Raw genomic sequence first — 17,803 nt, forward strand, 5'->3', positions numbered from 1 at the left:
AAGATCAAGAAAGCAGAATTCCTCGCCAAACTCCCTGGGAACACATGCATTGCTAAGCTCTTTCATAGGGTGAAGCTTACCTCTCCTGCTGAACCAGTCTTCACTGCAGGCCAGTGCAAAGGTGGTGTGTGGCAATGGCTTAGACATGTCATGGCTGAGTATCAGATATGTCAGCCAGGACTGGCCAGGATGGAGCCACCAGAATGATCGTGGCTTTGTCTCACGTGATGTTTGAAATCACCCAGGGACTGAGGAGATGGTGTACAGCAAATCTCTGCCCCACCGCAGGAAGAAGACATCTGGTAATAACCCTGAACTGAGGCCTCATCTGCAGCTAAAGTTCTCACATTTTGCATTGTCCTTCGTGGGGATCTGAACTGAGGCAATATCGGTTCTGTGATGGAGTGTGCAAAGACCATTTGTATTTGGTCAGTGACTGCTTGTCAGGAAGTTTGCTAAGACAGCCCTTTTCTTCTGGCTTCACCAATGGGCTGGGGTACCAAGAGACAGCTCTAGTGAGGACTTTGTCGGTGCCTAGGGAACTGGTGTCCAAGCTCGTGCAGAGGGTTTATGCCAGCTCTCTCAGTTCCATTGCTGAGGTAGTTGCCTGAGTGGCTGCACTGACAACCCCAGCCACCCCAATAATCTGTGATGATTTTGACGTGGTTTTCTTCCCTGCCTTTTCCTTGCTGCGGGACCATGCAGTGTGGTGTCTGCTGAGAGGAGCAGTCTCTGAGGGTGACCCCTTAGGTTCCTTGGAAGGAGATATCTCCTTTGGTTCTACAGTGATGCTCATTGATTACTCGAGTAGATGTAGCTTGAACCTCATGTCCCTTGACGTGTGAGACTCCCATAAGAAGGGTTTTCACACCACAGAGGATGTGACTCTTCCCCGAACAGAAAAGGTTTCGGCTATCCCCATCAACAAAGGGGATGAATCTGTTGCAGTTCAGACCAGACTTAAAATATGAAGGTTTAGAATCTGCCAACGCTGTTGACGTGAGCACCTCACCCCACTGTACTGGGGATATGCAGTGGGGGTCTAGCTCTGTCTCGTCTTTTTATTTGGGGTGGGGAGAATGTCCAAACTAAAAGAATTAACAAAATAAGGAAAGGGAAGAAGGACTTTTTCCAAATAAAAACAGCTTAGAATGAATTTGAGGCTCAAGGGAAAAACAGAGGTTGAACACTTGCCAGATCCTATCCCGCTGCCACCGACAGTAAGAGGAACCTGAGGGAGGGTCATGGCTGTTCCACCCGTTATCTCCTCACACAGGAGCACAAGGACGCATAGGATGCATTCACAGCCCCGATGGACACTTTATAAATAAAAAAAAAATCTGATCTCCAAGGCTTGTAGCACAGGTGCACCTACAATGGAATTCACACTGACATATACTCAAATAGGAAAACTTTTTGAACTGCTTATTTTGTTAAGAAAAATAAAAGCTGCTACCACTGGTATTTCCTTCCATAAATGTATACTCTTTAATACTGCTAAAACACAGCAATATTGCTTATTTATTCAATGATTAATTTACACAACCGTATATTTTCTATGTCTATAGGCAGCTTGTATTGTTCAACTTTATTTATAATACATAAATTTGCTAATATGTACAAGAATTATATTCAGAGACTGTTGTAAAATTCAGTCATATTTTATCATGCCTTTCCCACTGACATTATCACTCCAGATCATCCTGCCCTCTCTAAAATTCACAAAGCAATAAAATACCCTGTAATATCCCTCGGCATAAAAAGCCCAGAGGGGTTGAGCTAGGAGATTAAAGTACGTTCATGACAAGAGGCATGGGCATAATATACAACTGCCCCCTCCCCCCAAAAAAGGGATGAAAAAACTAAATCAAGAAACAGATATCCATGTGTTTTTAGTCAAATTGAAGGAGTTCCATTTAAAAATAAAATGCCTGAAGTGTTAAAATGGCAACACCCCAAGAGACTGAAACCAACATCAGCAGACATGGTGAGAAGCATAGTTGCCCTTTCGGTGAGGGTGTGTGTCCACCATTTATTATGCAATTTGTTCACAAGTAAGTTGGGTCCCCAGTTAGACAATATATAACAGTAATGACCAGGACATATGTCTGTGACCATTTTTTCTAATTGGACTTTGTCGGTATGATCCAGGACTTTATCATATTAGACTACAAGTACTACCAAACTGCACCCTACATGGGGCTGTGGCTTGTCACAGTTGCTGGCAGGATATTTGCATTAGACTTGGAAATCACTCCTCTCTTTGGCAGATTCTAATTAGTCCACACCTTTTGATCTTTAGGTCAAGATGCAAAGCCCATGTGTTCCACAGGCACTGGGAGAAGGAGGGCTGGAATTTGTGCACCGGGGTATGCAGCTGGAGTGGGGTTTTAAAAATATTGTTTCCTGAGATTTTTGGGGAGGCTGCTGTATCTATTTTTATATTTGGAATATATGACAAAGGTGCATAGCGCTTTGGATAAGTGCTTTCCTTAATGTTTACACAAATCTAAATAAATAAAGAAATCTGATCAAGGCAAAACAGGTATCAGACAATGCTTCCTCTAGTCCAGTGGCTCTCAACCTTTCCAGACTACTGTACCCCTTTCAGGAGTCTGATTTGTCTTGTGTACCTCCAAGTTTCATCTTACTTAAAATCAGACATAAATATACGAAAGTGTCAGAGCACACTATTATTGAAAAGTTGCTTACTTTCTCATTTTTACCATATAATTATAAAAAAATCAATTGGAACATAAATATTGTACTTACAGTTCGGTGTACAGTATATAGAACAGTATAAACAAGTCATTGTCTGTATGAAATTTTTGTTTGTACTGAGTTGACTATTGCTTTTTATGTAGCCCGTTGTAAAACTAGGCAAATATCTAGATGAGTTGATGGACCCCTAGAACATCTCTGTGTACCCCTGGTTGAGAACCACTGCTATAGTCAATAGGAACTCAGCTGTAGAACACTGCAAGCAGCTCATCATTTTGGATGAGACACTCTGCATGTGTTTCATATCTCCACAGTTTATAACATCAGTATTTCAATAATTACAGTATTAAATGAACTTCAAGAGAGTTTTTTCCTTTTGCTAAAGGAGCTTTGGAACTTTCAAGGTGCTGAACATTCTGGCCCTAAACCAGCAACACACTTAAGCATGTGTTTAATATTAGGCAAATAAGCAGATCCATTGAAGTCAACTGAGACGGCTCACATGCTTAAAGTTATGTATGTTTCAGTGCTCTACTAGACTGGGTCCAGAATGCTGAGATCCTTGCAGGACTGAGCCCTAAATCTCTACTGAGAGGTAATCTCAGTTAAATATTACTCTAAAATAAAGCTCCATTGAATTTGATTTCAGGTTTTAAAGTTCATGTCATACTTGCTTATTTAATATTAACACTATTAAGCCTTAACCTACTTGCTCATGCAAATAGTTTTTACTCACATGCATGGTCCTATATACCTCACTGGGACTATTCCCATAGCATGGATTGTTTGTGTGAGTAAAACTGTGCAGAGTATGGCCCAATGGTATTTATCAAACAGATTTTTATGATTGGATAGATGAACAGCACACAATACAATACCGCAGTCCTATAACTCGAACATCCGACATTTTATAGGTCTATATTCCACAAAGAAGATTGACCTTGTTTTGTATTTAATTTGCATTAATCCTGTGATAAAACACAATTCCACTATAAGCAAAGAATGTAAATGTCCTACTTACAACACAAAATAAGGAAACTTTGAGGATTTAAAATACCTGTGAAAAATTTCACTTGACACACAAACTTGGCAGCCAGTTCTCTGAATTATTTAAGCAAGGTTTTGGACCAGATGCTGTCCCTCACTAAGACTCTTAGATGTCACTCAACCCCCTTACTTCTGACCCGTAAGGTATACAGCAGTTTTTTGCTCATTTGATTTTGGATGGACTGGGGTTTGTTACCAGCTGTTACATTTTAGACCAGCCCAGGTTAATAGTGGGGGAAATAGTGTTAAGCCACTCTTCTTTCCCCTGCCGCCACCACCACCACCAAACACTGCACACGTGGGTATTCTTTATTTGGATGCGGCAGGGGGACCACTAGATCCAAACTGAACAGGAGTGGATTAATCAAATTCCAACTAAAAAAATGATATCACCCTCTCCTTTGAATCTTTCACTCACTGACTCCACTTTCTACCAGCGTATCCAGTTCAAGTTTCTTGTCCTAAACTCCAAGGTCCCTCAGAGGTCTTCACCCATCTCTTATTATGTTGCTGTCACATTGCCCACTTCTGCCTCCATTCCATCAATATCCCCAGCCTCAACAGGGCACTTGTTTGCATATCCCATGAACATCTTCACGCTTTCCTCCAGGCCACCCTTAATGTATTGACCATTGTCCTTAGAATGACCCACAAGTCTGCTGCCAACCTCCACCTTCAAATCCTTTCCTAGGACCCACTTCTGCAGCGACAACTAGAGAAATCAGTGGACAATGGCTAGGCTCAGAGAAAGCTGGGGAAAATCTATAATATTAATAAACCAGAAGTTATAAATATCAAATACAGTATTGCTAACCCTCAGCATTTAAAAATCATGCATCTGGTCTCCAAAACGTCATAACATTGACTTAGAAAACGATGGGATTTTAAAAAATAATAGATGTCAGGTTCTGTTTATTTGCCATCTGTTTTTGAGCCTCTAGGATTCATGTTTCCAACTCTTTCTCTGCAATTATAGGGGCTAGAAACTTTTTTTTAATGAAATCTGAGATTCTCACACATCACGTCTCCAGGAGCTGGGACTTGAAAGAAAAATACCTATGGATGTAAGACTTGTGATAAAATTGTGTGAGTTGGCAAAACTACTATATGTATACAAAAATACACACACGAACAGATAGATAAATTGCATATATTTGATTTTCACAACCTACTCCAGTCTTTGAAGTCTTTGTGCCATTATATTATAGAAAGCAGCCTGGTTAATTCTAATAATTCACTTTGAAATTAGTATCTTGCATGCCTCCATGTTATCTTCACTTTGCAAGATCCTCTTCTCTTCCCCCACCCACCTCCAAGTGTGAGTCTTATGAGACCCAGGGAAAGGAAAGGAGGGGGAAATTTATGTCCAAGGAGGTCCCTAAAAGAACTTCATCTTCAAAGAAAATAGAGCTCAGGCCCCTGAGAAGGGACACCCAATTTACTCACTGCTGCTACTCACACATACAACATAAACAGTCCTTCGCATGACGATGCCAGATAAAGCCATTTGCAAAAAACAAAAACAATCAATAAAACATTTTAAAATGAGATTATGAGCAGTAACATGCAAACAAGTCATCTTGAGATCTGATTTATACTTAGCTAAAGAGACAAAGGGCAAACATTCCAGAAAACTTGCATATACAAATGCAACCAATATAGAAAAATAAAATAAAATACACAGATTTGCAGATACAAAAGAATTAATCATTGTGTGTGAAAAGGAGTAGGTTTTCACAGGTACTACAGATGTATGGGTACTACGGGTTCAAAAGCATTTTACATATCAGAATTTCTGAGCTTTCAATGAGTCCCAATTAATCTAATCTGCAATGTATGCACATGCCACAGAAAAGGAACAAAGTGCATCTAAATACTCCACCCTGTACTCAACATTTTGGTGTTTTTATCTTATCGGTCTCCTATTTATTATGGTAGTAGTTTCTGCAGCAGAATCCACAGACTTTGATTTCTTACATTGTCACCCTTGCAATGCCATTTTCCTTGGCCAAGGCAAAGGATGTACTTCAAAGACTTCTTCCTCTGCAGCAAAGTTTATACTAATGTGAAAATATGGTACTCATACAATTTCTTAAGTATGGTATGACAAACAGAAAAAAAGATACACTGTTCTGAATGTGATCACTGCTACAAGTAGGTTCTTAGCACATTTATCCATTAAGGTAGGGTATGTAATTTTCTTCATTTCTTTTAGATATCTTCCATGTATTTCATTTTTTAAGGTTCTTGTGCACTGTCTCAATGAAGTACCTTATATTGCAAAACACGATAAGAGCCAATAAAGTGTTTGTAAACATCAAAATTTATCTGATGTCAAAAGCAGCAGGTCCAATGCATCACACCTTTATGTGATCAACTAAATTGCTGGAAGTTAATTTGACAATTAAAATGATAAACATGGTTATTGAAGGAGAGAAAGACCTACAGTAGTCAGACGCACTGGGCTAATAAATCTCCGATCTGTCATAAAGATTCCTTAAAACTGGAATTCTAGCATCATCCGAATCAGCAGATTTGGACTCACCTGGCAACCCACATAGCTCACTATATGATAAACAGGAGTAGGACAAGGTCAAGTGGATTAAATTTTATCTTTTCTCCTTTGGGATCCTGGTAGGAATCCAGTCTGAAATTAGTTTGTTGGGTCAATTCCCCAATGGACAGTTTATATTATAAAAACATCCCATAACTGAATACTGCTATAAAAGGCAACATAATCAGTATCTACTCTGGGAAAACTCAAGATTGATTTAGAAGTGAAAAATATGCCTCTTTCTCACTGACAGGGTGCTCTTTCTAGGTCACGTTGAGATCATTTGTGAGGCTGTGTGGGGAGGTTCTTATAATGCCTGCATAATAAGCTGTGGTAGAATGTCATAAATAAAAGGCTCAATTGTCAGTGCAGACATTCCTATAACCTTCACAAAATGCAAACTCTTTCTCCTCTAATCTAAACCACTACCTGTATCTATTCTAGGCTTAGCTGCATGCTGTACTGATAAATCTCAGCCACTGCACTTAATGGCTATTTTCAATTACAAAGCCAGGATGATCATGATTAGGAATTATGTTTCTCTGCCTTTATTTTTTTACAATCTTTTGCCTAAAATGTAGATTTTTTTATGGTTGCATTTTTAAGATTTAAAGTCATGGGGATTTGGGAGATACTCATGAAAAGATATTGGCTAGTGACTTTTACTTCAAAGTATTCCCCATGAATATTAGCCTAAATCTGCATTGATTCTTGTGTTCTTTCTCGGTGAAGATTAGGAGATGGATCTTTTCTAGTATAAGTATCCTTGGGTGAAAATATGTACCAAAAGTGTTCACATCCTTATCTAATCAGGAAAAAATAGCATGTTACTTTTCTGACCAATCACCACTAATCATCACAGCTCAAATTTCTAATTTGGAAAATCAGTAGCTTAAAGCAAATTGCCCGTGATCAACTCAGAGAAGCTTAAACATAATTTTAAAGAACATGCAGAATATGTTAGAGTAGCAAATAAATTCAAGGAAATTGCAATCTATTTACAGAGATATACCACGAATAGAAAGGCCAGGCTAAATTTGTTGGATAAGTTGTGCTCTGTGAATTATTCACTCAGATCTGATGAAGTGAGCTGTAGCTCACAAAAGCTCATGCTCAAATAAATTGGTTAGTCTCTAAGGTGCCACAAGTACTCCTTTTCTTTTCACTCAGATCTAGTGATAAGTAATAAAATGCCTCAATTCTTTTCTGAAATACACATTCTTTTATAGTTACTGAAAATGCAAATTATAGAGGAATTTTTGTGTGCACGAAAACTTAGTTTACTGCTTTGTCCAATCAAAGTAAGTGATACATTCCAATTTATTATTGCTGTAGCAATTACATTTGTTACCCACAATAGGCTCAACCCTGCTCCTATTGAAATCACTTTAAAGCACTGACTTCAGTAGGAACAGAAGTTGGCCCCAAAGACCAACAGTGAAATCCCTACTTTAGTGGGACCAGGATTTCACCCTACACTACACTGCGTGGAATGGAAGGAAGGCAGCAAAATGGTGCAGAATGCCTTAAGCAGCCTGCTCCCACACATTGAGACCCAGAGACCAAGGAAACTCCTCCATGCAAAAATCACTTGGTCAAGGCTCCAGGAAAGGACAACAACTGCATGGCATCAATTCCCCCCAAAAATGGGGATTACCTGTGTAGAATAATACTGACCAATCGGTAATGCTGTATGTATGTTTTCTGTCCTGATTTAAGAACCCACCCTCAGAGTAAGCCTCAAGTGAAAAGGCCATGAAAACATGAGCACTTCAGGAGCCATGTTGCCATGAGGTGTGGGGTTGGGGAAAGTATGGAGACACCTCAGGGATGATCTTGGTCTCCAACAGGTGTCTTAACATCCACATGTATCTTGTGCTGCGGGAAGGGGGAAGCAGATCCCATCCCCAATACAATTTGGAGGAAACTTCACCACTGAAAATTCATTGTATGTCTTAACCCTTACATGTTTTCTGTGCATAGGGGGCAATCTAAACCTCAACATATTTCCTTGTGATTCAGGAAAACCAATTTCTCTTGTACCCCTATTAGGGCACTTCCTCTTTATTCAGCAATGTTTCCAAAATAAATCAGACACACAGGAAAGAAATGGAAAAAAATAATTGCATTCAAAAACTACATTTTTTTACAAGAGACAAGAAATAAAATCACCTGAATTTTCTGAGGATGTAATTAGTCATTTTTATTACTTATTAATCTTTGGTGCTAGCAAATCGAGGCTATTGTATGACTGTTGTATTGTTACCGCTAACAACAATTAACTACTGTTCCTTTACTATACCTGCTGTTCTGCTGGCACTCACTGTAAATCCCACTGAAATCAATGGAAGGTTAGAGCACACTTGGGTAGGTTCATTCTACTGCAATGTATCTAGAATGTTTGGAATCAGTCAGTGGTTAATATAGCACACAAATCTTGTCAACTCCAGTGAGTTATCAGACATACAAAAACCTGTGAGACAATTCTTATTACATATATAGCAACATTTCCCAGTTACATATTCTTCTTGTCCAACACAAAATTTAGACCTTGTGACAGAGTGCTGAAAGCAAGCAGCTGACCCAGCACTCTGGTCACTTAGGCACTAAGTTTCACCCCAGAGAAACCCTGATTGAGGGATCAAAGACTTAATTACCTAATGGTCAAATGAACTAAGGAGCTAATTATCCCATCAGCTGAGAAGGTAGTTAAAAAGCACAGGAAGGAAGTGCAGAAGAGAGGGGCTAGTAGAGCCTAGGGGAAGCTAGGTCTCTGGCTGGTGAGATTCCTTCTGCTTCCTCTCCCTGGAGGAAGGGCTGAGGATTGAAAGACATTGTGGGTAGAATGTGATGGTCGCTTGGTGGTGGTAACAGAAATAAAAACTCACAGAAGTGTTGACAATCAAAAGATGTCCATGGCTGCTTGTGAGGAACTCCAGGGCAGGAGAGGAGCATCCCCAGTTACTGGCCCTAGGTTAGTTTCATAGTTCTTTCCTTTCTCGTTCTGCCCCAGGCTCCCCATCCCATAAACTGTCTTCAGTAGACCCATATAAAATACTAAAAATGGGATTAAGCCAGAACACTCTATCCAAACACCCCCAAAAGGGTTTAGAATTTGATCCCAGATGCAAATTTTGCAGCCTGATAAATCTCTATAATAGACCACACAAACTCTGAAGAGGAGTAACACTTGGATTTTTTGTGGGATTATCAATCTGGATTTGGATGTGAATTTTGTGGTTGGCCAGAACTGCACAAATCAATGCCATGGGAGGAACGAAAACTGCATATCCAAAGACCCAGAACTCTGAAGGCTTCAAAAATCCAGATCTATATCCATATTTTACAAGTTCTATATAAATTGTCACCTGGTACATATTTGGATGAACAACTGTTTTCCGCTTACACAAGTTTCTTTTTGCTGAGTATGATCTATAAAACCAAGGAAATGTGCTTCTTGTGAACTCAGGCTTAGCTTTGCTAGTAGTAAAAATGTATTGTTGTCTTTTGGACTTTCTCCAGTGGACTCAGTAAGGAGAGAAAGAGAGGGGAGGTAAAAAAAAATATGGGGGGGAGGGGAAATATGAAGGACAGAGAAAAGATAGAGGAGATTGCAATAAAGAGATACAGAGACAAAAAGATTGCCAAAGTAAAGGGAGGGAGGGAACTAGAAAAATAAGGGCACAACTGTAAACTACAGGACAAGGATGATGTCTCTCTGCATATACCTGCCACGGAAACACCCCACTCTTGATTGGGACCTTTGGTCACAATTACAGTATTATATACTGTAATATAAATACAATCATTTTAATATAATCATGAGAGATCAAAGTTCATTAAATAGGGAAAATGTGAGCTAAATACAAAATTTAGGATAAAAAACATGAAATAAGAAATTATAATTACAGCTCTGCTTGGAATCGACTTTCTGTGTTAACATGCTGTAAAACAAAGTACGTGGAAGAAAGAGAAGGAAAAACAGGCAAGAAGGAGGGTTGGGTCTGGAAAACAGAAATGGAAGACTCAGTAAGTACAAAAACACAAACAGAATGGAGAACAGTTTAAAAAAATGGGAATCCCATTGATCCATGAATGGGAATTTTGCCAGGGATTTTAAGGGGCCAGGATTTCACCCCAGTAGCACAATAAGAGTGGGTTGTCCAATATGTCTTTTCATTTAGAAATATTCCATACCAAAGATTAATCTTTCATATATTTTTCCACTACTTTAACAAAGAATACAATTACTTCAAAGCCGAGCAAGACTCGTCTCAATCTGTGTCCTAAAAATGAGGGCTTGGGACCTGAAAGAAGAAATAATAAAAGAGGGCAAATCTTCCCACATATTGGCTTTAGTTCCCTGGCAGAAGGAAAAGGTGGTATTTTAGACTTCCGTAGGACTTCCTGACAAGCTTAAAGTCCAGAACATATACGTGTTAGCAGGATCAGAACCTTAAACCTTAACAAATCCTCTTTGTGGGTGATGTACATAACGGTATTGCCCTTTTTGTACTGCAGACTTTCCCTCTTATTCAAGACTGTACTAAACAAACCCTGATTGTGATTTCATTGTTACTGGCATTTAAAAAGAAATGCAGCATAAGATCTATGCGCGAGGCTGCTGCACATGTCAAATTCTGACAATGATTACTGACCTTTCATGTATGTAATTAGATTGGCTCGAAATAATTTAAATAAATAACCGAAATTATTCAGTTGAAAATGGCATTTTCATTGAGACAAAGACTGTTTCTATTAAAAAAATATTAAGCAGCTATTTTATGAACCAGTGTCCTGGTCTTCTCTGTGATTTCTGTGGCCAGCGGAGCAGCTCCGGATTCTTTAATTATAAAATCTGGAGATACTGGTCTTTTATAATTGCTTCTGTGAATTGGGCATGAAGTGTCTTGTTTAATTATTTACTGAGCCAGCAGACTCTTTCGAAATACCAAACTAGTGTAATTCTTATTTATAAAATATTCACAATAAAAAATAGGGGTTTTTACATCAAAAAATATAACCCAATTTTTATATAATATTTGGATCTGTCAAGTCTCAGATGAAAATGGACAAACGTGTTTAATCTCTGTGCTCTCCACAAATATCAGAGATGGAAGGGAGCAAACACACACACACACACACAGCAAGGAAGGAAGGGAACAGAAACTACACAATACGCTCATTTTGAGCTGGCAGTCGGCCTTTTGTATGTCTCTTTAAAATGTCTTTCTCGTTGTCCGCTGTATCAGAGGATGTGGCTGGCCTGCAGTGGAAGCGGCGAGCTAAAGTACAGATGCTTTAGGCAGCATGCCCTCACACATTTTATGGCAGAAAACTCCATAAAAGTGAATGATGTTTTCCTCTCTACAGTTCTTCCCTCCCTCAGAGGTAGTAAGAATGGGGAGCAAAGCTAAGAAGCCAATGGCAGCATTGACACTGAGCCAGCTTGGGTATGTATAGTATATACAGTTAAACCAGGTTAAAGCAAACCATAGTCAAGACCAAGAACTGTCTTATTTGCAGCCTGCCTGATAGGCCCCATCTGTTTATTCCTCCTGTGCTGTATTTTTATTGAGGATCACTTCACAATTTCAGTGTCTGTAGAGCACAGTCATAGCAAGTTAAGAAGCACTGGATTTTGAAGGCAGCCCAGTCGGCTTGGGAAGATCTTCAAAAGCCTGACGTTAAGCAGGCACAGACTGCACTCAGCTTCACCTCAGGGCATGTTTAAGTCTCCAGCAGTCCAAGTACTAGATATGATGCCTGAGTCAGAGATTTCAGTTTAAGATGACATGCAAATTTTAGACAGACGAGGCTCCAGCTACCCCTGCTCTCAGCCGCTTCTTTTCTTGGACTCGTTCCCTCTCTCGCCTACAGATTCCTTCCCTCGCTGTAAGATTTACACCAACAAGGGAAAATATGACACTATCAACAGGCAGCCTCTGATACTGTATTATACAATTCAATAAAACAGTTGACATATCAAAACTGGAACTAAGCAAACACTGCAGACACTTGCAGGAAAGAGTTAAGGAGTCTATTAAATGCCAACAAATACTGGCCTGCTGAGAGATGGCAACACAAGGCCCCATTTTAGTATCTGGAAATGAACAACAAAAGAAATTACTTAGATAAAGTACACCAGACATGTAACTAACCTTATAGAGTAAAGGTGATTGTCCTAGCTTCAGAAGTGCGATTTTATTGGTCACATTTGTCATGACTTGAATCAGGACTAAATCTTCTACAGTCCCATACTGCACATCAATGACTTCTGCCTGTAAAGAGAAAAGGTAATTAAGGCTCTATTGTTTGCCATTTACCATTAATGCTTGTCCATGGTGCTTTAGTCAGTACAAGAAGGAAGTAAATTCTACTGGATATTAGCATGTTGCAAACTGACTGGCCTGTGTGGACCCTGCTAGTGTGCACTGAAAGTTCCCTAGTGCAGAGTAATGTCGTCCTGCATTAGGGACCTTTTAGCGTGCAACATGCTAGTGTGCATTAGAATTTACACCCCCTTAGTGAGAACAGTCACACTGTGTAAACAAGAATTTAGTGCCACTAAAACAAAATTACCAGTAAGAGCAACAAAGTGCTCAATCAAAGTTCTATAATTAACTTATCTGTATTTCCCAATCATGTTTAAAACTCCAAAGGGCTTGAGAATTAAACATGACTGTTAAATATACTTCTTTCAGCACAATTTTCCACCACAATCATTGGCTGTGATTTAAGGAGCCCAACAATTTTCACCTATGATCGTGATTTGGCAACAATTCTTTTAATCTAAATTCATTAATGTAAATATAACATTCCATGCTCTACACTCACTGGAGGTGTAGGATCTAAAATCAACAGAATTATGCCGATGCAACCAGAACTGGGAAATCTGCTAATTCATTTTTGAAGTGAAATCACAGATTCATATAATACTTCAGTTAAGCAAAAATGATTATATTAGTCACCCTAATTCCCCCCAGCCTGCCACATTTGTCTTGTGAGATATGGTTCATATGGCTCTTGAGCTATCTATCTACAGCATTAAAAACCCTGTTTCTAATTATCTATCCATCATCCAGGCATTTATGATGAGATTATCTCTACAGTATTTGAAAGACCACCTCTGAAAATCTGTCACTAAAAATGGGCTTTAAAAAATTGTGGGGGACTTCCCATGTATGTGTAACCCAGCCCATGTGGAGTCTATACTTCCTTATTGAGCTATTTCATAAGGACACTGCGAGGCCTTACTAAACAGTGTTTGCAGACGGCTATCTAAGTCAAAATATTATTAAACCCAAGCACTAGGAGAGGTGGAAAAATAACTCACAAATTCTTTTTATACTGGAGGATTTCTTTTCTCCCTCCCCTCATAATTCAAGAAGATTGTGCTCAGTGTTTCCACAAAAATTCACCTTTGGGCAGAGACGAAGCATGGAGGAATGTCAGCCTTATGTTGTCATTTTGGAATATTGTCCAAATATTGTTGTTGTCAGGACTAGTGATTAGAATATACACTGTGACCGCTATACAGAAATATATTACCAAGAAATCAATCATACAAACAGCTATAAATCAATGCAGTACAAGAACATTCTTTCAATGTAATAATAATAATTAATAACAACCACCAAATGCCCCTCAGGGAAACTGAATAAAATCAAAAGAATTTATCAAAGTAAGATTCAAATAATCCATAGAGGAACTGTACAGTACAAAAAGGACTTACCTCTTAGTAAGCACATTTTGGGCAATTGCAAAACCTTAACTTTAACTTAACTTAACACACCACCAACACACTCTTATCAACCACCTGGCTCCACTTTCTACCCGCAGCATTCCACTCCTCCCTCCTCACAGTCCAGCAGTATGGACTCCCACTACCCACTGCACTCAACACCCATCCCCTGCAGTTTGGCCCTGCTGAAGCACAGCACCCACTGCATTGTACTCCAAAGGAGGAGGTTGGGTATGATCCCTGGACATACAGTAATCTGTAGCTGTCCCAGGACCTCTCCTCCTCTGGAGACCTTCCCTTCCCCCATCCTTCTCCCTGCTGATGTATTTTTGTCATTTGACTCTCTCCTCTGGTTGTTGTCTTTTAATAAAGGAATTGTGTTGATTTGAAAGCAATCTTTATGCTATTAAGTGAAAGCAAAAGGAGCACTGCAAAGCAACATGCAATTATATTAAACCCCCTTATTGCATCATGTGCGCCAGTCACCTCCTAGCATTACAAGCACTGCAATCCGGAGCATAGGAGCAAATATTATTGGCTTTCAGCTTCAAATTGCTGCCTCCAGGCATCCCTGATCCTTATGGCCCTGTGCTGTTCCCCTCTAATAGCCCTGGTCTCTGGCTGTTCAAACTCAGCCTCCAGGCGCTAAGCCTCCACGGTCCAGCCCTGAGTGAAGCTTTCACCCTTTCCTTCGCAGATATTATGGAGCGTACAGCATGCAGCTAAAAGCATAGGAATATTGTCATCAGCCATGTCCAACTTCCCATACAGGCATCGCCAGCAGGCTTTTAAATGGCTAAATGCAAATTCAACAGTCTTTCTGCACTTGCTCAGCCTGCTGTTGAACCACTCCTTGCTGCTGTCAAGTTGCCCCATGTATGGCTTCATAGGCCATGGCATTACAGGGTAGGCGGGGTCTCCCAGGATCACAATGGGCATTTCAATTTCCCCTACGGTGATCTTCTGTCCCTGCTTGCAGCTTCTTGAACAGGCCAGTGTTCTGAAAGATGTGTGTGTCATGCACCTTTCCGGACCAGCCTCTGTTAATGTGCGTGAAATGCCCACGGTGATCTACAAGCACCTGGAGAACCATTGAGAAATACTCCTTGAGATTAATGTACTCGGTGGCTAGGCAGTCTGGTGCCAGAATTGGAACATGCGTGCCCCTCCCATTCCATCCCCACTCCGCAGTTAGGGAAGCCCATTTGTGCAAAGCCATCCTCAATGTCACGCACGTTGTCCAGAGTCACGGTCTTTCGGAGCAGGTTGCAATTAATGGCCCTGCACACTTTCATCAACACGACTCCAGTGGTCAACTTTCCCACTCTGAACTGTTTAGCGACTGATCAGTAGCAGTCTGGAGTAGACAGCTTCCACAGTGGAATCACCACGTGCTTCTCCAGAGACAGGGCAGCTAACATTCTCGTGTCCTTGCGCTGCAGGGCTGGGGCGAGCTAATCACACAGTCCCAGGAATGTGGCTTTCCTCATGAAAACGTTCTGCGGCCACTGCTCGTCGTCCCAGACATGCATCACAACGTGATCCCACGACTCAGTGCTTGTTTCCCGAGCCCAAAAGCAGTGTTCCACTGTGGTCAGCACCTCTGTGAATGCCACAAGCAATCTCATGTCATAGCTACTTTGCATGGCGAGATCAACTCCTCTTGATCAGAGCAAACAGCACACTGGTCAGCAGTTTGGGATCCATTCCTGCAGCCCGAAGAGGCAGGGCAGGGCGCACAGTACACAAACTGTTGAAAGATGTCCCCAAATGTGAATGGAAGCACAGGGATTGCTGGGATGTGAAGCAATGCATCATGGGGCACTGGGACTGTACCCAGGATACCCCATGACCCCCTCCACCTTCCCACAAGTCTTAGCGGCAAAACAGAAAGAGGTGTTCTGTGGGATAGCTGCCCAGAGTGCACCACTCCAAATACCACTGCAAGTGCCGCAAGTGTGAACACGCTATTGCGCAGGCAGCTGGCAGTGTGAACACACAACAGCAGTTTTCCTTCTGCGCTCTCTGAGAGGCACTGTAACTGCTGGCGCAGTAACTTTGCCAGTGTAGACGCGTGCCCGAAGTATGCCATGTATAGTGTGTGCTGCCAAAACCATGATCTTGACGTGCCATGCAATGTAATAAAATGCTTCAGCAACAAAAAGACATTAGCTTTAAAAATCAACTGCTTGAAATGCAAGGGCAGAAAAACCTTATACTTTGCACAGGTGATTTTTTTAAAGTGTGTTGTTTCTAATATCTAGAGAGCATGAGAACTGCTTACTAAAAAAACACAAATGGGAGGTATAGTTCAGATAAAATTTAAAGTACATTATTGGTGTTGTGAACATGTTATTTGAGAGAGATGACAAAAGCAGAGCTGAAGAGGTTTTCAAGAGAGTGGAACATATTTCATGTTTTTACCTACACGGATAATCCCAACTGAAAAATCTCTCAGAAGGAACATGAGCATAAACCACCCCTGACAACTGAGAACAAAGAATTCACTAATGTACTGTATAGAAGTTTACACAAAATTTTACATCATTCTATAGCTCCCAATTTTTCTTTCACAAAGTGCCCTTAGAAAATACATACTATATACAACAATTACTTGGAGTCTCAAAAGCCATAATGGTTTGAGAGGTTATAATAAAAATATATATGCTTCATTCTGAGGAGGCCTCTGATATAGTTCCTTTGTGAAATGTGCCTTTTCCACTTATCCTCAAGCAAACTGAATATCACAGCTTTCACCGCTCAGATGAGAAAAAACACATTTAATTTTCCCCAGGCACAAATCCATATACAAAGATATAATAGGGTAAATTGTCAATCCATTTGCTTCCACAACATGCCTTTGTGAAAATGAGGTGCTCATTTATATTCATAAGAATGGCCCTACTGGGTCAGACCAAAGGTCCATCTAGCCCAGTATCCTGTCTTCTGACAATGGCCAGTGCCAGGTGCCCCAGAGGGAATGAACAGAACAGGTAATCATCAAGTGATCCATCCCGTAGCTCATTCCCAGCTTCTGGCAAACAGAGGCTAGGGACACCATTCCTGCCTAATAGCCATTGATGGACCTATCCTCCATGAATTTATCTGGCTTTTTTTGAACCCTGTTATGGTCTTGGCCTTCACAAATCCTCTAGCAAGGAGTTCCACAGGTTGACTGTGCATTGTGTGAAGAAATACTTCCTTTTATTTGTTTTAAACCTGCTGCTTATTAATTTCATTTGGTGACCCCTAGTTCTTTGGTTATGAGAAGTAGTAAACAACACTTCCTTATCTACAACAAGGAGTCCGGTGGCACCTTAAAGACTAACAGATCTAAAGACTAATCTGTTAGTCTTTAAGTGCCACCGGACTCCTTGTTGTTTTTGTGGATACCGACTAACACTGCTACCCACTGATACTTGACTTCCTTATCTACTTTCTCTACACCAGTCATGATTTTATAGACCTCAATCTATTAATCTCTCCTCATACTGAAGCCGTTCCATACCCCTAATAATTTTTGTTGCCCTTTTCTGAACCTTTTCCAATTCTAATATATCTTTTTTGAGATAGGGCGACTACATCTGCACACAGTATTCAAGATGTGGGCATACCATGGATTTATATAGAGGCAACATGATATTTTCTGTCCTATTTGCTATCCCTTTCTGAAATATTCCCAGCATTCTGTTCACTTTTTTGACTGCTGCTGCACATTGAGTGGATGTTTTCAGAGA

The 17,803-nt window shown here is 40.4% G+C and overlaps 1 protein-coding gene across 1 annotated transcript in view; it reads right to left on the minus strand.

Annotated features, from left to right (window-relative positions):
• Positions 1-17,803, minus strand: part of NAALADL2 (N-acetylated alpha-linked acidic dipeptidase like 2) — a 517,216-nt gene that overhangs the window by 366,715 nt on the left and 132,698 nt on the right. Inside the window, exon 3 of the mRNA XM_077827191.1 lies at positions 12,484-12,603. Coding sequence (XP_077683317.1) covers positions 12,484-12,603 — 120 coding nt within the window. The remainder of the gene's footprint in view (positions 1-12,483; positions 12,604-17,803) is intronic.

The sequence above is a fragment of the Eretmochelys imbricata genome, chromosome 9, assembly GCF_965152235.1.
Source record: "Eretmochelys imbricata isolate rEreImb1 chromosome 9, rEreImb1.hap1, whole genome shotgun sequence".
Taxonomy (NCBI): domain Eukaryota; kingdom Metazoa; phylum Chordata; order Testudines; family Cheloniidae; genus Eretmochelys; species Eretmochelys imbricata.